Source organism: Oncorhynchus masou, chromosome 30, assembly GCF_036934945.1.
Source record: "Oncorhynchus masou masou isolate Uvic2021 chromosome 30, UVic_Omas_1.1, whole genome shotgun sequence".
Classification (NCBI taxonomy): Eukaryota; Metazoa; Chordata; class Actinopteri; order Salmoniformes; family Salmonidae; genus Oncorhynchus; species Oncorhynchus masou.
In genome coordinates this window covers 6,289,662-6,310,530 of record NC_088241.1, presented here as the reverse complement: position 1 = coordinate 6,310,530, position 20,869 = coordinate 6,289,662, and the positions used below count along the sequence as shown (strand labels likewise).

Here is a 20,869-nt window from a genome sequence, read left to right as displayed (position 1 = left end):
TTATCAATCGATAATGCATAAGGTTATAGTATTTGCACTGTGCACTGACTGAATGTAATTGATTAAACGTACTGTTAATGAAAACTATCTAATAACATATTTGATGTCATACACAGCCAACAATACTGCAGTAAATATACAAAAAAACACAAGATGGGGGTATATGGCAAACAGAGACATTTTATTGTCTCAAGGATTAGTCTTTACAATACATATCAATTTGGTCAAAAGACAATGTAATTAAACCAAACAGATAAAATTGCAAGGAAGGAATAAAATGTGAAATGTTAAAATGTTTAACAAGAGTTGAAGTTAGAACTTTGCCCTCAACCACAGATCTAGGACCAGATTACCATATTCCTAACCTAAAACCAATCATCCACGAGGGCCATGAAAAATATCTGATCTAGTATCTGTGTGGTTAGGGACAACATCTACTACTCCAAAGGGGGCAGGGGCTCAGGGCCCTCGATGGAGGGCCTGCTGCAGTGATTTTCAGTCCGGAGGGAGGCAATATTTATCCTAACTCTTTGTGAAAATTACTTATCGGTCATGACAATTAGATCTCTCTGACAAGTGACAACTACAAAATAATTCGTTTTCATAAACATCTTATACATGTTCATTGTCCAACCTCTTCTTTTTTCAGCAGCTTCTTCAACTTATTGAATTTGTTCTTCCCCATTCTCTTCTTGCTCTGCATGGGGGATTTCCTCTGTTTATCACCCTTTTTCTCAAACCTGCTCCCTTCCTTTAATTCTTTGGTCGTCTCCCCTTCTGTTTTGACTGTGTTGGACTTTTTGAGCTCTCCGTCCACTTTCACAGTCCCACCATCCATCTTAGCGATCTTTGCCTTTTTCTGCCCGGTTGGTTTCTCACTCTTTTTCAAGGTGCTTGGGTTTGTTGTTTTCTTGCCAATACTTTGGGCTGGCTTCCCGTTGGCTGTGGCCTTCTGTGACACAGCTGGCTTGCCAGGGACTGGCTTCTGCTTCTTGGACTTGTTCTTAGACCCTTTAGATGGTCCGTCCTCATCAGAGGAATCAGCTGTAACCTCTACTGCGTCAGATGGTTTGGTTTCCTCTTCTCCGTCTGGAATAGTGACAATAACAGGATGTTAGTTTTACATAACACAAGTGGTGTTTCCATGATACCGGACAAAGCATTGTGGTTTATTAGATCCAAGATGACATCTACTTTACCCTTTTCAACTGCTGTGGTTGGGACCGTGTTGGAGAACTTTTTCAGCTTGGCCACAAAGAAACCGTCCATGTTGTGGGAATGAGGATAGAACCGGCGTGAGAGTTTCAGAGAGGGATGGAATCGTCTCTCTTTGAATCTAAATGGAGAAAAGATATTTGTTCATATTGCATGATGAAATGGTTAGGGTGGTACGGGTAATATCTGGATGAATGTGAATAATGTGTTCTGATAAACCCCTTTACCTGGTGAAGCCTTCTTTGCCAAAGTCCAGTCCAGTCTGGACAAGTTTGACGTTTCTTTTCTTGAGAGCGTAGTCCACTACCCACTCGTTCTCCTCCACCTGGTGATGAAGTCAATGAGGTAACTATTCTACTCCAAATTCATTTTACTATCACAGACATTTTGTACATACACCAAAAAAAGGCTACAATACAAGAAATCATTGCAATTCACTTTAAGTAAAGCCCCACAACGTAGAATGTGTTTATTTGTCATCAGTGTGACACTGTGTTCCCACCATGATAGAGCATGTGCAGTACACCAGATAGCCTCCAGAGGGAGACTCAGCGTTGACCGAGTCGATGGCCGCCAGGATGAGCTCCTTCTGCAGGTGGGCCAACCGCTGGATGTCAGACTCGTCCTGAGAGACAGGATGTAGGATTAGGAAGACATGAACAGGAAGTTGTCATTAAAGGCCAGTGCATACTGTAAATCTAAAGGCCTGTGTAGTGTAGAATAGGTTTTTCTCTCACTTTACTGGTCTTCACAGCAGGGTCTTTGGAGATTACTCCTGTGCCCGAGCAGGGAGCATCAAGCAGCACTCTGTCAAACCCACCCATTACCTGCAAATATAGTAACCAACAGGTTAACATACCATCAATGGGTGTAATATACATACTTATATTGTGTTTATACAGTTCATGTATAAACTGCATGTAGAGCAAGAACCTCTCTCATTACCTTAGGGAACTGCCTCCCGTCGTAGTTACAGATCATTGAGTTGGTGACTCCCAGACGGTGGATGTTGCCCACAACACTCTTCAGTCTATCAGCACTGGCATCATTGGCCACAATCACTCCTGTGTTCCTCATCAACTGGGCTGTGGGACACACACATATACACAATAAATAAGTAATCAAATACAAAGACAAGTCTTGCCTGTCAAGCCCCTAGATCAGGGGTTCATCATCTTTTTCAGGATGGGCCCAAATTAGAAATTCAGTGTTTTCCAGGGACCGAACATCATTAACATATGCCCCCCTTTGGTGGCCCTAAGCGAGATATGGTTGGGGGGTTACCTCACATGAAAAACATTTTAGTCTTAAAGTTAATTTCCTGCAATTCTACACACTTTGCCATGACTTATGCCATTTTAATATGATATCTGAGTAAGAGTGACTAACAAAATCAGTGGGGGGGGCCCTTGGGCACGTGCCCTGTGTGCCTGGTCAGTATTCAGCCATGATTAGATAACTGGCTAGACTATCTTACCAATCTAAAAAGTGTTTGCTGACATGGCTAATTAAGTAATTGTGAGTAGCTAGGTTTCCATCCAATTGTTAACAGATTTTCATGCAAATATTCTAAAATCTAAATATGCACATTTTCCCACCAGTGGTGTGTTTTCACCAAACCTACTTGCGTGATGACAAAGTGCACACAAAATGTATTTTTTCACGTACCAAATAAACATCTAAAGTTTCCATCTTCTTCTCAACTCTACCGACAATTTGTTTCACAGCAGATGTGCCTACTCTGGTCTTGGAACGTGCAATCTCAGATGCAGTGCGTGTAGGCTGGTCTACATTAGTTTTTTTATGGATGAAAGCGAGAATATTTGTATTCGTCAAACAGCAGTCATACATCGATCATCATGTCACCAGAACAAGATCCTTGATATTTATTGGAGAGGACCATCAAGCTCATCACCGTGCACTTTCACCACTTTTTTCATCTGTAGACTAATAAATTGCATAGTTTCCCGAGTCACGTTTCCACCTCCATTTCGCATAATTAATTTTGCAGACAAAAAGATCCCACCATGTCGACCGAACAAATTATGACGGCAATTACAGTAATTTATTTATCTAATTTAATACATTAGGACTTTACTCGCATAAAAACTGGATGGAAACGTGGTTATTGACTGACATAGCAAGAGAAAAACAGCTGCTGCACAACCAAATGTCAAAATAATGTTTTCTTCTATTCTAACTCCCATGTCGCAACACAAGAAAGGCTGCCCATGATTGTTAGGCTAATTGTAGAGACCAACAGCAGTAAACAGTATTGTGATCATTGTCATTCAACTCTCATTTTTAACATCCTCACCCATATAGGTGGTCTTCCCCCCGGGAGCTGAGCTCATGTCGAGCACAGTCTCCCCCTCCTGGGGAGAGAGAGCCATGACAGGCAGGAAGCTGGAGGCTCCCTGCAGCATGTAGTGACCAGCTAGGTACTCTGGGGTCGCACCTGGGAACGGGAAAACACAGCTAGGGTATACACATCAATTCATCAATGTATACTTACTCATAACACACAGAAAGCAGGATAACAGTAGTAAATAGAGAATTAACATTCTAATCTTTCATACAAATATAAAAGGTTGGAGTGTGCTGGTACTGACCGATGGGTACTGAGGAGTCAAAGATGACCAGACCCACTTTAGACCACTTCCCCAGAGGATCCAGATTCACCCCTCTGTTGATCAGGGCCTGGGACAAACAACATACATGTCACTCATTCAGTCTGACAGAGGAACAGGCATTACTAATAGCATCCAATTATCCTTTGGTCAATTCCAAATGGACCCTTAGTCTTAATCCCTTCAGAGAAACACAAATGCCTAGGGGGTAGGGGTGGATTTGGGGCACCTTTATTTGATCCAAGTTGAAAGAGCTTTTTTTTACCTGAGCCAAGTCCCTCCTCCTTGTCTTCAGTGTATTTGTCCGAATGGTGACAGGTCGCTGAATTTCATTTGCCTCCAGGAAATCAATCAGCTAAAAGCACATGAAAAGAGGGACGCCTTAGCTTAGCATGATGACAAAACCATTACAACAAAACATAAGATTCCTGTTCATTTTGTGTTTCTATGACATTTGGTAGAACAAAGCAATGACACATACCTCTGACACTGGGAAGATATCCAGCAGTTTGTCTATGAGGAAATTGTTGTAGCTGTAGTAAGTGGAAAGATCCTTTTTGAGGAGAGAGAGGTACTCTGTTCTCTCTTTCCCCTCCTCCCTCTTGGTAGAAAAGTGAGAGAGAACGTCCACGTTGTCCTTTATTCTCTGGTGGATGGTCTGCAGGTCTACAAGCAAAACGCCTGCAATCACAGGGGAGAGAAAGAAACTCAGTACAGATGGAGTCCACAGGCACTGATAAAGAACATGTAGCAACGTGTAAACAGGCATAACAAAAAGCATAACTGTTAAATCTAAAAAATAAAAATAAAAAAAAGGTACAAATCCAAGCTCTAAACTCACCCTCTTTTGCTATTTCCTCTGCTCCAGGTAGAATGAATTTGTCCATCTCATCTAAATTAGCCTGTACCGTGTCATTTTCATCCATGTCTTCAGCTCCACTCTTCCCCTTATCATCATCATCATCATCGTCATCACTCTCCTGGCCCATGGCTTCCTGCAGCTTCTTCTGCTTCCTGGCAGCTCGCTCGATGGGGAGCAGCTGAACGAGGGATGAAAGGAGGAGTACGGAACAGATGACTCAACAGACAAAGATTCAGCACCTTGCTAAAGAACAGTAAGCACTTTGAAGGACGAACATTGTTTTGCTATTTATAACATGTCCTGGACACATAAATTCAGTGAATAATTTCACATACCTCCTCTCCATCACCGTCTACTTCTCCCTCTCCTTCACTGCTGTCCTCCAATGCACCGTAGTCATCAACCAGGTCATCATCGTCACCATCTCCTTCAATTAGCAGTTTTTTCCCTTTATTGTTCTCCCCTCCCTCTTGTTTCTCGTCCTCTTCCTGCTCCCATTGGCTGTCACTGTCGTCCTCGTTATCTGATTGGCCGACCTCACGCTTCCTCTTTGCTGGCTTCAGCCATTCACTATTTTCATCTGTGAATCCTTGAGAGCAGGGGAAACAAACCCATTAAATCCTCAGACATTCATGGCTATTGTATTGAGAACACAGTAAATGGATGGGGCTGTCTGACTCTGGATCCACATGGACTGGGGTGGCTTACAAATTAACAGTAACTTACCTTTTTTTGGCTCCTCCTTCTCAATGCTTTCCTTGGGCTTTTTGGTCACTTGAGCTCGCTTCCCAGCTCTACAAAACATAATAATCTTCAGCAAAAGTGTGTGACACATTACAGTGATTTAAAAGAGGGATTGACAACATAACATCCAAAAGATTACAAACTGACCTTTTCCTGGACCTGCTCGACAGTCGTTTTGGTGCAGTATCCTCTGCAAATGACAAGCATAGTTATTTAGTGAGCATCCCAGTCATGCATCTTTGCTTTAGTGCCACTGTACTCCCAGCAAGTGAAGTTATACTGAGCATGACTTCAGCTCTTTAGAAGCTGTATGTTATAGTAGCATCCCTCTCACCATCCGTTAAGAACTTGGCCAGCTCAGTCTCTGCTCCTTTCTGCTTCCTGGACTTCCGCCCCGGCCCCTTCTTCACATAAGTGGTGGGATCCAACTTCCTGCCCATGACTGACACCTACACAGGTAGTCTGGAGAGAAGATATAGCTCATGATCATGTTGGATTTACACACTAAGGCATAGGATCTGAATGGAATGAAGGTAGTCACTATCTATGCAATGATGGCAGCTCTGAAAGATGGTAGCTAGCTATATTCTCAGTAACATGTTGCTCAGAATCTGTTCCAAGAATGTTGCGAGTAACAAAATTATAATTAACTACAAATCAGCTAAACTTGAAGTGTTTATTGAAAATGTTCCTGAAAACATATCACCTCTTAACTGACCAGCACTCTGATGTGGAGAAATAAAAAGCAATGTGAAATCGTCTCTAACATCACGGTGTTATGTAACGTCAATTATTATAATACGTCGAAGGTCCTTTTCATATGCCAAGTCGGCATTATTGTCATACGAATGTTTGGTAGTTATCTAACTATTTAGTTGACTGCTATTTAGTTTAACTGCTGATCGTTAGTACACATTTCCACGCATGCTACAGTTATCCATCAATGGTATCACCCCCCAATATTCAAGTATGGTGATGTGCCGGTAATTAGCTAACGTTAGGTAACGACACATTGACTCCAGTTAAAAACAGACGAGTTACATTCTAGAGACAAACCAACGTGCATCTCATGAGGTTGCTATGAGCCGTAAAGAATGCTAGTTAGCTAACATTAGTTAGCTGGAATTGTGTCACATACGCAGTGCAAATTTGTCACCATGACTCGTTCATTCACTTGTGTATGGCACAAACAATCACGTCAACTCTCCATAACTCACCTTTGCAATACTTAAAGTATAATGTATTTATTCGATCCTTGATTTCGGTTCACAGATTAAATTTACGCACGTGTTTTTATCCGAGCGCAGGTTGATTCCCGGAAGAAACAAACATGCGTTTCCGGCGCATGTGATATACGAAGGCAAAATGCTAATCTTTACAGACGGAGTACAGTGTTTTCAAACTCTGGAAGTAGGTTGGACATATTCTGTCTCTTTTACATACTAACTGAAAATAAACTTTACTCATTTCGTTTCGTGAAAAATGTTCAGTTGGATGCATTGTCCCAATAATGTTAATAATATGTTATTTCCCTAGGGCATTGACGATCATTGAGAATAATCAACCTTTTTCGATGATATACTAAACAAAAATAGAAACGCAACATGTAAAGCTTTGGTCCCATTTTTCATGAGCTGATGAAAAACTGATAGGAAAAGGCCGCACACTGCTGGGGCCTGTTGCACAAAACTAGGATAAGGGATTAAGCCAGGATATCTTGGTGATCCTGGCTCAATTGATCCGTAATCCGGTTGCACTAAAGATGGATAGGGGGCAGGAGGATATGTTATGGTATAAATTACCATGGAGATTTATTCTGTGGAGCTAGCCTGCTCCAGACCAGGCTAAATTCCAGGATCTATTTAATCTCATCCCTAATGTCAGTCAGCAGTCACCACAAATGGAAACCAATAGTTATTTCACTGCTCACTATACATTGTTATCACATATAACTAGACCCACTGTTATTATTTAAACGTTTGTGATCATTAATTTCAATGATTTTGGATAAAAAATGATTTTTAGATGATGTTGCTATCATTAGATAATTTACAGTTTCCCATAGACTATAAGGCTATATATAAAATGATAGAATATTAGGGCCACAGAGGGGAAAAAAACAGTCATAATATATATAATATAAACAGTCATAATATTGTAACCAGTTGTTTTAAAGGAGGACAGTTGTTAAAAATGACAGATGTGGGGCATTTCGTGAAATTGTACTTCAGTATGGTTTCATAAACAAAGACATGCTGATGTGCCAGAATATTAAGTATCACATTGTCATAAGTATCAAAACTGTAAAAACAATATGTAGCTTTTCTGCAGAAAGAACCAGCCTCATAAATGTATGACTTTATCCTTTTTCTTCAGTGTGGCCCTAGTACTCTGTCATAAACAAATACACATTCCATATGAATATAAAAACACAATGTGTAACATTATGTTCCTTTATTGAATAAGGACAAAACAAAGCAGGTAAACCATCAGCTCCTTTCGAAACTGAAGTCACAGTGACTCTACAAGATGGAAAGCACAGAATCCAAGCATATTATACAAAATGATACATACACATTCAAAGGTCTGTATATAACACACCCTGCATGTCTGCACACTAAAATAAATGCAGGACAAATCCATACACATCAACTGAACGGATGCAGTAGCCTCCCTGCAGCCTTGTATTACACACAGTATACCGCACAAACATCATAAGAGGCCAAATTCGTCAAAAAACGAACCCAAAAAAACCCAAATTCCTCTGCCACCGCAGGACATATTTAACCAAAATTGAAAGCACACATACTAACTAAAATAATTCAACACATATTGGTCCCTCAGCAGCCGACCACTGTCGTCATCAGGGAAGATTGCCGGATTGTCCCAGTCCATGGCTGGTGGCACTCTGGGGGCCCTAGGCCACATTGTGGAGGACAGCACAAGCCACAGTAATATCACATGCCCTAACAGGGCTGACCCTTAATTTGTGAAGGCAGTGAAAGCGTGCCTTCAGGAGGCCAAAGGTCATTTCAACTCTGGCCCTGGTCCTGGCATGGGCATGGTTGTAGGCCTGCTGTGCTTCCTGGGGGTCTGTGAAAGGTGTCAGGAGAAAAGGCTGGCAGCCATACCCCCTGTCTCCCAGCAACACACCAGAGAATTCACCTGTCAACACAAAATCTCATCATTACTACCTCATAAACACAGTGATATTCTTGACACAGCCATGATGGTTATAAATAGGAGTTGTGTGGCTTACCTTGTGATAGATTTCAGAGGCCCGAAAGATTCTGGAGTCATGGACTGAGCCAGGCCATTTTGCCACAACATTGCTGATCACACAGTCAGCATTGCAGACCATCTGAAATCATAAGATGAGGAATATTACACCAATCAATGCACATCACTGGCAATGCAGAGTGTTCGTCAATGGACAATATCAAAAAGTTATGTTCACCTGAACATTAATGCTGTGAAAGGATTTCCTATTCACAAAATCGGCCTCATGGGCACCTGAGGGGGCTTTTATCCTTATGTGTGTGCAGTCCACTGCACCAATGACATTGGTGAAACCTGTCACACAAAGTAATGAGTATCCTACTATGTGTTAACAGTTGTCCTGTAATTTGTAGATCCTCTTACCTGCAATCCTATAGAACTCCTCTTTGATGTCACAGAGTCTTCTGTGGCCAGGGAAGGAGATGAAGACATCTGCTAATGCTTTGATAGCCAGACACACACTCCTTATTGTGCGGCAAATTGTGGCCTTGTTCAGCTGTTCTGCATCCCCCACTGAGTACAGGAAGGCTCCACTAGCAAAAAAGCGCAAGGCCACACAAACCATTTGCTCCACACTCAGTGCATGGCTCCGTGCAGTGCGGTGCTTAATCCTGGGACCCAGTAGTCTGCATAGATACCTGATGCCATCTGCAGAAAACCTGTATCTTTCATATAGATGGTCATCAGGGAAGGCCAGTGGGTCCAACCGGTCCCTGAAGACCCTTTCTCGCCTGAAGGCTCTCCTCAGCACAAGTGCTTCTTCATCCACCACATCTCGCACGAATGGGCATGCCATTGTCAGAGCAGAAAGGAACACACAATTTTGGGCCTTCATATAGGCTAGTGGCCACACCTGGTGCTGGGGGGGTGGGCAAAAGAGGGCGATGCCTTATAACGATGACTTGGTTGTACTGATTGCTGGGAAAATAAAAAAAAACCTTAGAAAGATGCCACCGTCCTGTGTGCTCACAATAAGAGCTCATATGTCATGGCTCACTTGACTTTACGAGAATATACCTAATTTTTATTTTGAGCTGTGTCATCTTCTTGGAGCTGGGGGAGGAAAGAAAAATAATGATTAATACATTTGTGTTACAGTTAGCATACAGTGTACATTGAAGGCATATCTCACCTCCCTCTCAAGTTTTTTTATTTCAAGGTCCAGTTTCCTAATTGTCCTCTTTTTATTTCGGACTCCAGTGCAAGATTTTCCATCTTTTTCTTCTTGTACTGAATGTCTATGTCTGCCAGTTCTATTTGGCACCGGAGGTGGTTGCCATACAACTTTCTGATAGCTTGTGAGCTCTGTGAACACAATACAATTAGCGCAGCTGGAATTTGGCAGGATGTGGTGTCCTTTTATTAATACGCACTATGTTGCCAGGCTGGTTTTCCCACTGTATAGCATCTGGGTCCTGTAAAATAAATTAGATTTTTTGATTTTGATGAGGACTCCACACCATTGTAGAGTAAATAGTACTTTCACAGTCTTAACATGATACCTCATGCCTTCTGGAATCCAGAGAGATGGTCTCCTCCTCATCATCGTCTCCATCATGTGCTGTTGCTGCTGCACTGGGGCCTTCACCCTATCACATTTAATCGGATTCATATTGAAGCTAGTAGACAAGACATGCCAGGCCTACAGTATGCCTTTGATGGAGTACTCACTGGATCAGCATCGTCTGGTGCTTGTGCTGGTGGCTCTAACAGGAACACAGTGCTGCCAGACACTGCAAGGCAATAGGTAAACCAAAGTCAGACAGTCCAAATTGATTCAATATGAATGTGGTTGTATCCCATGTAGAGCTGGAAGGACATACCTTGAATGAAGCGGGTGGCATCTTGGGAGGAACCTATGCTCGTCTCTTTCCCCCAGGGATCCCCTCTAAGACGGGCCTGCCTTTATTTAGCTCCAAGGCCATGTCCTCTGCTGGGGTAAGGTCAGCCTTTGGTGACCCACCACCCGTGCCTTGTCTGTGGGTATTCTTTTTCACTGCTAAAACAGTACAGACAATGTGTGAGCAGGCACCTTCTGGGTACAATATATGCTTGTGCTTTGTTAAATATTAGTCAGGGACCATACCATTCTGCAGAATGTTCTTGTATTTGATTTTGACCTGCTGCCATGTCCGTTTTGGCCCGTTCATGTTTAATCTACACACACACACACACACACACACACACACACACACATTTAATGGAGTCACACTGCAAAAAATTACTTGGTATTTTTGTCTTGTTTTCAGTAAAAATATCAAAAAAATCATCATAGCTTTATACAGTGTGATGGAGTTACTTTACACAATTTCACTCATATCTGCAGTGCATTTCAATTAAAAATTTAACCGTTTCATAATTACAGTACAACTGCATTTTTGGAGATGTGAATTAAATATTTGAATTGTAATTGTGATGTTTCAGCGGAGCGGTGAGTGTGTAATTGTGCACTACTTACGCATTCAGGCGGTCTGCAATACTTTGCCACGCTTTTTCTCTTTGCTTTATCACTGTGGCGGTGTTGCCTTTCTTCTTAATTATATCTTTTACCTCCTCGTATGCCTCCATGAGGATTTGTGCTTCCGACGGGGAAAAGTACGCGGCTCTAGTTGCCATGGTAAATCAGTTAATCTGTGATCTGTGGCGGGGTCTATTTGAGTGAGCCGTGAGCGCGCACCTATCCAGGATTGGTTTCACCTGGCTTAATGAATCCGTGTCTGCTCATCCTGGCTTGGTCTTTGTGCAACCAATTAAGCCTGGACGCACATGTTTTGGCTTCATTGAGCTCAGCTGAGTCATTTATCCCGGATGTCTTAATTCTACTTTTGTGCAACAGGCCCCAGCTCATGCTCCCAGTTGATATTTATTTATAACAACGTTTCGACCCTTAAATCTTCATCAGACATCCATATCCCAGGTGGGGTGGAAGGTCATATATATAGGGCTAGTACTCAATGACATTGCTTGCTAAAACAGGAGGTAAAATGTATAACATAGGTTCACAATATTGACATTCAATGTATCAAAATATATGATCATACACAAGGAATGTGGTCAATATTTCCAGTAAAATACATACACATACAATATTCAATTATGATTTTTTTTTAAATAATTTAGACATTTTGAAACTGAAATAAAAAAATCACAGAAATGTTCCAAAAAAGTATTTCTCAAATTGTGCATATGTTGATTTATATCCTTGTTAGTGAGCATTTCTACTTTGCCAAGATAATCCATCCACCTCACAGGTGTGGCATATCAAGAAGCTGATTAAAAAGCATGAGCATTACACAGGTGCAACTTATGCTTGGGACAATAAATGTGCAGTATTGTCACACAACACAATGCCACAGATGACTCAAGTTGAGGTAGCATGCAATTGGCATGCTGACTGCAGGAATGCCAACCAGAGCTGTTGCCAGAGGTTTTAATGTTAATTACTCTACCATAAGCCGGCTCCATAGTGGTTTTAGAGAATCAGTATGTCCAACCGGCCTCACAACCGCAGACCACGTGAAACCAAGCCAACCCAGGACCTTCACATCTAGCTTCTTCACCTGCGGAATGGTCTGCGACCAGCCACCTGGACAGCTGATCAAAGTGGGTTTGCACAACCAAAGAATTTCTGCACAAACTGTCAAACAGTCTCAGGGAAGCTCTTCTGCGTGCTCGTAGTCCTGCAGTTCGGCATCGTAACCAACTTCAGTGGGCGAATACTCACCTTCGACAGCCACTGGCATGCTGGAGAAGTGTGCTCTTCATGGATGAATCCCGGTTTCAACTGTACCAGGCAGATGGCAGACACAGTGTGTGGGTGAGCGGATTACTGATGTCAACGTTGTGAACAGTGCCCCTTGGTGGTGGGGTTATGGTATAGGCAGGCATAAGCTCCAGACAGTGAAAACAATTGCATTTAATCAATGGCAATTTGAATGCACAGAGGTACCGTGACGAGATCCTGAGGCTCAATGTCGTGCCATTCATCCTCAGTCATCACATCAAGCTGAAAATGTCCCTGTTCTTCCTTGGTCTGCCTGCATACTCACCAAACATGTCACCCGTTGAGCATGTTTGGGATGCTCTGGATCAACGTGTACAACATGTTCCAGTTCCCACCAATATCCAGAAACTTTGCACAGCCATCGAAGAGGAGTGGGACAACATTCCACAGAACAAAATCAACAGCCTGATCAACTCTATGCAAAGGATTCAGATCCAGGCCTTTTTTTTAGGTATCTGTGACCAACCGATGCATATCTGTATTCCCAGTTATGTGAAATCCATAGATTAGGGCCTAATTATTTTATTTCAATTGACTTATTTCCTGATATGAATTGTAACTAAAATTATTTTAAATTGTTGCATGTTGCGTTTATATTTTTGTTCTGTGTTAAAGGGAGTGAAAATCATGTAGAAAAACAGATGTCTCCCAAAATATAACATTTAAATGACTTTTCAAAGTGTGAATTACCTGGTAAATCAAATCAAATTGTATTTGTCACATACACATGGTTAGCAGATGTTAATGCGAGTGTAGCGAAATGCTTGGTACAAAGAACAGCAAATACCAATACCAATGTATTGGTATTTGGGGCAGCAGGGTAGCCTAGTGGTAAGAGCGTTGGTTGCGAGTTCAAACCCCCGAGCTGATGTTCTGCCCCTGAACAGGCAGTTAACCCACTGTTCCCAGGCCGTCATTGAAAATAAGAATTTGTTCTTAACTGACTTGCCTGGTTAAATAAAGGCAAAGCCCTCATTCCCAGGTAGCACAGAGTTCCTATCTTTAACAAACCTCTGGCCCGGTGTGGGCTAGATGTGGATGCTAACGTTACCTGGGAATCGGGGCCAGGATGGCATCTGTCAACTCCTTGCATGAAGAGATCGGCACATTTTGACGAGGTCATTATGTTTTGGATCAAGGTTGCTACACTACCCCCATCCTTCAAAGAGCACATTCTTCATATCTTCAATTTTGAACTATGTGATGTTTATGTCAATTTAAATATTTGATAACCAATGAGTGTATCCCCATCTTCATCTCGATCTGTATCCAGCGTCCCCAGTTCGTCTCTTCAAGTACCAGGCAGAGGCTGCATCTGCACCCAAAACCAACGATGCAAGGCGTGTGGCTACCCGGGTCTCCCAGCTCATCCTTCGGGTAGTCTCCCAGTGCAAGCACCGGGGTGGCATCTCCATGGTGGACCTCAAGCATGCCCTGGCTGCCGGTGGCTATGATGTCACCAAGAACAATACCCGTGTGAACTTAGCTGTGAAAGGCCTGGTGAGGAAGGAGACACTGGTGCAGACTACTGGAGTTGCTGCATCTGGGTCATTTAAACTCAACAAGGTAACTGTTTAAGTAATACATTTTTGTCCATGGTGGTTTTTGTTTTAGCTCTTTGGCAGTTTGATTTTCCACTGGCTCATTTCAACTGAGTAGGAAGCAAATTGCACCATGGTGCAGAATTCATTGTCAAACCACTTAACCAGTTATTTGGGAATTTTGAAGTATGCAGATGTTTCTCTCATCTCCTGACCTAAAAACTACAGAAACTGACGTATGAGAAGAGAATTAAGACAAGAGCCATGAGAGACCGTGCAGCAGTCAAGAGGGCCAAGCAGAGAAACCGTGCAACAGTCGAGGGAGCCAAGCAGAGAGAACGTGCAACAGTCGAGAGAGCCAAGCAGAGAGAACGTGCAACAGTCGAGAGAGCCAAGCAGAGAGACCGTGCAACAGTCGAGAGAGCCAAGCAGAGAGACCGTGCAACAGTCGAGAGAGCCAAGCAGAGAGAACGTGCAACAGTCGAGAGGGCCAAGCAGAGAGACCGTGCAACAGTCGAGAGCGCCAAGCAGAGAGAACGTGCAACAGCCGAGAGAGCCAAGCAGAGAGAACGTGCAACAGCCGAGAGAGCCAAGCAGAGAGAACGTGCAACAGTCGAGAGGGCCAAGCAGAGAGAACGTGCAACAGTCGAGAGAGCCAAGCAGAGAGAACGTGCAGCAGTCGAGAGGGCCAAGCAGAGAAAAGGAATTTTGAAGCCAGCAGCAGAGAAAGGAAAGGTCTTTAAACCAACAGGAAAAGGCCAGAAACCAGGAGCAAAAACTACAAAACCAACAGGAAAAGCTCTAAAACCAGGAGCAAAAACTACTAAACCAACAGGAAAAGCTCTAAAACCAGGAGCAAAAACTACTAAACCAACAGGAAAAGCTCTGAAACCAGGAGCAAAAACTAAACCAGCAGGCAAGTCACCTAAACCAGCTAGCAAGGACAAAACAGTTGTTGGAAAAGGTCAAAGGGAAATAGGAGATAGACCAACACATGTAGGCAAAAGCCACAAACCAGCAGGACAAGCATCAACACCAGCCAAGGTCCAAAAAACAGGCTACAAAGCCCCTAAACCTGCAGGAAATGCCTTGAAAGCAGCCAATCAGAAAATCTGCAAAATGGTTGTAACCCCCAATACAAAGCCACGGATACAGCGACCTAGGGTTGCCAAAAGACGTGCTTCCTTGTGGAAATGGACCGAGAGTATGGACTAAGACTAATATGCCAGTAAATGTTAAATTACAATGTTATATTTTGTCAAGCATATTATTGTATTGGTTTTTATTACATTGTTACTCCCAAATTACATGTATATTGAGTGATTATTCGACCAGTACTACATGAAAACATGACTTTTCTCCCCATCATGAGTGAAATTGTTTTGTTCCCTACTCTCCTACAGTCTCTTTGACAAGGAACAATGGAAACATGAGGACAAACTATACCATTTATTTCCACTGTATAACCATGGGAACAATGATGCACTGGATACATGTATACAAAAACCAGTAGGAAGACCATATTTGGTGCCAAGTCCTTACAGATGGTGTATCCAAAACAGTATTTATTTCATATTGAAACTTTGCCTAAGTTGAGAAATGTAAGATACCATATTTTACACACAATACATACACCCATAGAATCATACGAATCCACAGGAGGTAATTGGTGAAGTGGATCGTTTCTGTACAATGTTCCTTGACTGTCCGATCCATTTCTAGTCCATGTTGACAGCAGTTTTAGCTGGAGCAGCAGTGTGCTGTCAACTTCATCACAACACGCCCCAGACCTCCTCAAAGGCAGAGCACATCTTGGCACAGGTGAGGGCAGCAGAGAGAGGGTAGTTACTGATGGAAACAGTCTTCTCTGTGTAGTCCACATTCACCTAAGACAGGAGAGGACAAGCAGAGCTCAAACCAATGCATAATCATTTACCAAATTCCATCTCCTTTTTTAAAAATTGGTAGACTAAATAAATAAAACCAACCCCCAACACAAACTACCTACATCAACAGTACCTAAATCAGCTTCTGCCCCAGAGAAGTAGGATGAAGATGCCCCTTAACACTGAAGTAGTAATGAGGGAGGGTAAGTGAAGCTGATCCTAGATCTGTGCACACAGGCCATTACCCTAGCGCCTTAAGCTAAACTCACCGCTCCGTGTGCAAATGCACCGACCACCACAGTGGCGGGCCCCTCCTCTGGTACCACGGTGCGGGCGCCCACTGCCTCCCCAGAGGAGAAGGAGGTACAAATACGGGGGCAGCCAGGGGGCAGGTGGTCTGACACAGGGTTCTTGATGAGCTTCAGCAGGCGCTGGGGGCCGTCAGCCGCCCTCACACTCAGCTTGTGCAGGAGCTGGACTAGGAGGAGACAGAAATACAAGTGGGATGAAACAGAGAGGTAGATATACAGTAACTTCTGGTCACAATTTGTAGACTTGTTTACATTCTCCCACCATTAGCTCTGACAAATTGAACACCCAAGTCATTGGCGACGCCGTTACCCGTAGTATTAGATTTAAAAAGAATCATCTAGTGATCATACACTGTTTACCAGGGGGCAGGGCTACCGACGTTATGGCTAATCTGAAGATGCTACTGGCTAAGGCTAAAACTGGCGAGTGTCGAGAGTATAGGGTTATTGTTATCGACGTCGGCACCAACGATGTTAGGATGAAACAGTTTGCGGTCACCAAGCGCAACATAGCTTCAGCGTGTAAATCTGCTAGAAAGAGGTGTCGGCATCGAGTAATTGTCTCTGGCCCCCTCCCAGTTAGGGGGAGTGATGAGCTCTACAGCAGAGCCTCACAACTCAATCGCTGGTTGAAAACTGTTTTCTGCCCGTCCCAAAATATATAATTTGTTGATAATTGGCCCTCTTTCTGGGACTCAACAACCAAGCCTGGCCTGGTAAGGAGTGACAGACCCCATCCTAGCTGGAGGGGTGAACCCATCTTATCTTAGAACATAGACAGGGCTCCTCTAGCTCATAGACAACTCCTCTAGCTCCACAATGAGAGCCTGCTGCCTGGCCTGCACCCTGTTAGCCAACCTGCCAGCTTAGTGGAGCCTGCCGCTAGCATAGTCAGCTCAGCTATCCCCATTGAGACCGTGTCTGTACCTCAATCTAGGTTGGGCAAAACTAAACATGGTGGTGTTCACCTTAGCAATCTCACTGGAATAAAGACCTCCTCCATTCCTGCCATTATTGAAAGAGTGTGATCTCAATTCTCAAAATAGGGCAACTTAATGTTAGATCCCTCACTTCCAAGGCAGTTATAGTCAATGTACTAATCATTGATCATAATCTTGATGTGATTGGCCTGACTGAAACATGGCTTAAGCCTGATGAATTTACTGTGTTAAATGAGGCCTCTCCTCCTGGTTACACTAGTGACCATATCCCCCACATAGGCGGAGGTGTTGCTAACATTTACGATAGTAAAAAATACGTATCGTCTAGTCATGAAATCTATGCAGCCGACTCAATCACTTTTTATAGCTACTGTTTACAGGCCTCCTGGGCCGTACACAGCGTTTCTCACCGAGTTCCTATCGGACATTGTAGTCATGGCAGATAATATTCACATTTTTGGTGACTTTAATATTCACATAGAAAAGTCCACAGACCCACTCCAAAAGGCTATCGGAACAATCATCAACTCAGTGAGTTTTGTCCAACATGTCTCAGGACCTACTCACTGCCATAGTCATATTCTGGACCTAGTTTTTTCCCCAAGGAATAAATATTGTGGATCTTAGTATTTTTCCTCATAATTCTGGACTATTGGACCACCATTTTATTACGTCTGCAATCGCAACAAATAATCTGCTCAGACCCCAACCAAGGATCATCAAAAGCTGTGCTATAAATTCTCGGACAATCCAAAGATTCCAAGATGCCCTTCCAGACTCCCTCTACCTACCCAAGGACGTCGGAGTCCAAAAATCGGTTAACCACCTAACTGAGGAACAAAATGTAACCTTGCGTAATACCCTAGATGCAGTCGCACCCCTAAAAACAAAAACATTGTCATAAGAAACTAGCTCCCTGGTATACAGAAAACACCAGAGCCCCGAAGCAAGCTTCCAGAAAATTGGAACGGAAATAGCGCCACACCAAACTGGAAATCTTCCAACTAGCTTGGAAAGACAGTATCACTGCTTTAATATTTAATATTAAAGTGACTTTAATATTCACTGCTGCTCGATCATCCTATTTTTCCAACTTAATTGAGGAGAAAAAGAACAAACCAAAATGTATTTTTGATACTGTCGCAAAGCTAACTAAATAGAAGCATTCCCCAAGGGAGGATGGCTTTCACTGGCTTTCATTTTCACAGCAGTGATAAATTACCTTCTTTGACGAAAGATCATGATCATTAGACTCCTCTTTAAATCTGCACATTACTCCAAAGCTCAGTTGTCCTGAGTCTGCACAACACTGCCAGGGCCGAGGATCAAGGGAGACACTCAAGTTTTTTAATACACTAATATATATATATATCTCTCTCATGACACATTGATGAAAATAGTCATGGCCTCTACACCTTCAAGCTGCATACTGGACCCTATTCCAACTAAACTACTGAAAGAGCCGCTTCCTGTGCTTGGCCCTCCTATGTTGAACATAATAAACAGCTCTCTATCCACCTGATGTGAACCAAACTCACTAAAAGTGGAAGAAATAAAGCTTCTCTTGAAAAAGCCAAGCCTTGACCCAGAAAAGATATCAGTTTGTCTCGGTGGATGGTTTGTCTTCTGACAAATCAACTGTACATTTTGTGTGTTCCTCAAGATTCCGTTTTAGGACCACTATTGTTTTCGCTATACATTTTACCTCTTGGTGATGTCATTCTGAAACATAATGTATCACTGCTATGCGGAAAATACGGAAATATGCTGTGCCCAGTGCACATGGTCACGTTGCTGCGCCAGTTTCAACGTTTCTGCCTGAGGAATCTTAACCTGTTCACTGGACGTGCTACCTTGTCCCGGACCTGCTGTTTTGGACTCTCTCTCTACCGCACCTGCTGTCTCTAACTCTGAATGATAGGCTATGAAAAGCCAACTGACATTTACTCCTGAGATGCTGACCTGTTGCACCCTCTAACCACTGATTATTATTATCTGACCCTGCTGGTCATTTATGAACATTTGAACATCTTGGCCATGTTCTGTTATAATCTCCACCCGGCACAGCCAGAAGAGGACTGGCCACCCCTCAGAGACTGGTTCCTCTCTAGGTTTCTTCCTAGGTTCCGGCCTTTCTATGGAGTTTTTCCTAGCCACCATGCTTCTACATCCGCATTGCTTGATGTTTGGGGTTTTAGGCTGGGTTTCTGTACAGCACTTTGTGACATCAGTTGATGTAAACAGGGCTTTATAAATACATTATTGATTGGAGAGAAGGATGGTGGGAGAGTGAATGTATGAAGAGAAATTCAGCAGAACGTAGCAGGCTTACCCATGAGGCCACAGAAGCGGTTGAAGGTTCGGGGGATGCGTGTCTGTGGGTTGATCTCAATCAAGGCGTTCCTCTCTGTGTGGATGTAAACCTGCAGGAGACCTGCCCTGTTCAATGGACTGTCCATCAGCATCAACAAACACTGGGGAACAATGACAGGATATTGCTGGGTTAGAGGAGCGAAAAAGAAAGATGACTGGGTCAATGTGAAAATGACAGCTTACCTGATGTGTAATGTCAGGTCGAATCTTCCCTGGGTCCCGTCCACTTTTGATGATCATGCCCTTGTGTTGGTCACAGTTCAGCAGTTCAAATGTCTTGCCAACCTGACGGGAAAGAGTACAACATGATTGACATCCTTCATTGATTATGGTGCAAATTCCATGCCCACTATTTAGAACAGGGTTTCACAAACATGGTCCTGGGGGGGGGGGCGTTTTTTTCTCCCCTAGCACTACACAGCTGATTCAAATAATTAAAGCTTGATTCGGAGTTGGTATTTTCATCAGCTGTTTAGTGCTAGGGCAAAAACCAAAACATGTACCCAGGGGGGGCCCCGGACCGAGTTTGGGAAATCCTGCTTTAGGACATGCATCAGTGGGCCTGCAGGTAGGAGCTAACCAATAGCAAATAGTTTCCTCCTGGTTCATTCAGTCACAAAAACAGTTACCGTGCAGAATGCAATATTCATATCACACATCTACCAGGCAAGTCTGGTTGAACAGGAAGCTATCTATATTGTTTATATCCAATAACGCGGGTAATCAGAGACGCAGCTAGCGGTAACAACGTTAGTTTGCAAACACAGCAGTTAGATGGCGAAAGTGAATAGCGAAATACTCGTCTTTACCTTCACTGTTTCCAGCGTTGCCCCCTCTAAAATAACTACTAGTCGCCTTTCCACCATGCGATCGTGCAGGCTCCGCATATGTTTTGCTGGTTTGGGTTCATATTCGTCTAAATGCTCAAGACCACGCTTGTCACCACTGTGGGCTTCCATGTTGCTTCGGGGTGGTAGTCGCTGGAATAACGCGTCATACTGATGGAGGAGTTTTGCCAAGGTTCTACCGCTCTTTTGAATAACTGGACAGCAGGCGGCCGTCTATGGCGGCAGATTGACGAAGACTGCATTTTCTGAGCGAAACTGACAAAGACGTACCTCCAACAACAGATAAAACCTCACATAATTCTGCCCAAAATCAATGACAGTTTATCTCAACCAGTTGCATATGGGCTTTTAGGTGAGCGCTGATGCCGCCCTGTGATAAGCAGTGCCCACTTTGTCATAAGGCAGGGACTCAAAATATTTATCATGTCCATTCCCAGCCGCCTCTCTAAGGTGCT

At 43.2% G+C, this 20,869-nt stretch overlaps 2 protein-coding genes across 2 annotated transcripts; both read right to left on the bottom strand.

Moving 5' to 3' along the window:
- Positions 1-160: 160 nt before the first annotated feature.
- On the bottom strand, positions 161-6,777 carry LOC135521897 (probable 28S rRNA (cytosine-C(5))-methyltransferase). The gene is made up of 16 exons (XM_064947692.1): positions 6,669-6,777; positions 5,786-5,913; positions 5,599-5,641; positions 5,434-5,501; positions 5,043-5,296; positions 4,687-4,885; positions 4,327-4,526; positions 4,111-4,200; positions 3,828-3,915; positions 3,533-3,673; positions 2,161-2,300; positions 1,953-2,042; positions 1,718-1,840; positions 1,443-1,540; positions 1,200-1,336; positions 161-1,089 (listed from the first exon to the last, which is right to left on the bottom strand). Exons 2-16 carry the CDS (start codon positions 5,889-5,891, stop codon positions 623-625), a joined length of 2,244 nt encoding a protein of 747 aa, XP_064803764.1. The 5' UTR covers positions 5,892-5,913; positions 6,669-6,777; the 3' UTR covers positions 161-622.
- Positions 6,778-15,489: 8,712 nt separating this feature from the next.
- Positions 15,490-20,539, bottom strand: emg1 (EMG1 N1-specific pseudouridine methyltransferase). The gene is made up of 5 exons (XM_064947747.1): positions 20,376-20,539; positions 19,750-19,851; positions 19,526-19,667; positions 16,211-16,419; positions 15,490-15,941 (listed from the first exon to the last, which is right to left on the bottom strand). The coding sequence occupies exons 1-5, from the start codon at positions 20,523-20,525 to the stop codon at positions 15,828-15,830; spliced, it is 717 nt and encodes a 238-aa protein (XP_064803819.1). The 5' UTR covers positions 20,526-20,539; the 3' UTR covers positions 15,490-15,827.
- Positions 20,540-20,869: the final 330 nt, after the last annotated feature.

Excerpts from the sequence above, each read along its gene's own strand:
- emg1 (XM_064947747.1), bottom strand. The coding sequence starts at position 20,525 with ATGGAAGCCCACAGTGGTGACAAGCGTGGTCTTGAGCATTTAGACGAA. Across the intron at positions 19,668-19,749 it reads GACCTGACATTACACATCAG|TGTTTGTTGATGCTGATGGA; the intron begins GTAAGCTGTCAT and ends ATTGTTCCCCAG. Across the intron at positions 15,942-16,210 it reads GTGCATTTGCACACGGAGCG|GTGAATGTGGACTACACAGA; the intron begins GTGAGTTTAGCT and ends CTCCTGTCTTAG.
- LOC135521897 (XM_064947692.1), bottom strand. The coding sequence starts at position 5,891 with ATGGGCAGGAAGTTGGATCCCACCACTTATGTGAAGAAGGGGCCGGGG. Across the intron at positions 2,301-3,532 it reads GGGGAAGACCACCTATATGG|CCCAGTTGATGAGGAACACA; the intron begins GTGAGGATGTTA and ends TGTGTCCCACAG. Across the intron at positions 1,337-1,442 it reads GGCAAAGAAGGCTTCACCAG|ATTCAAAGAGAGACGATTCC; the intron begins GTAAAGGGGTTT and ends TTCTCCATTTAG.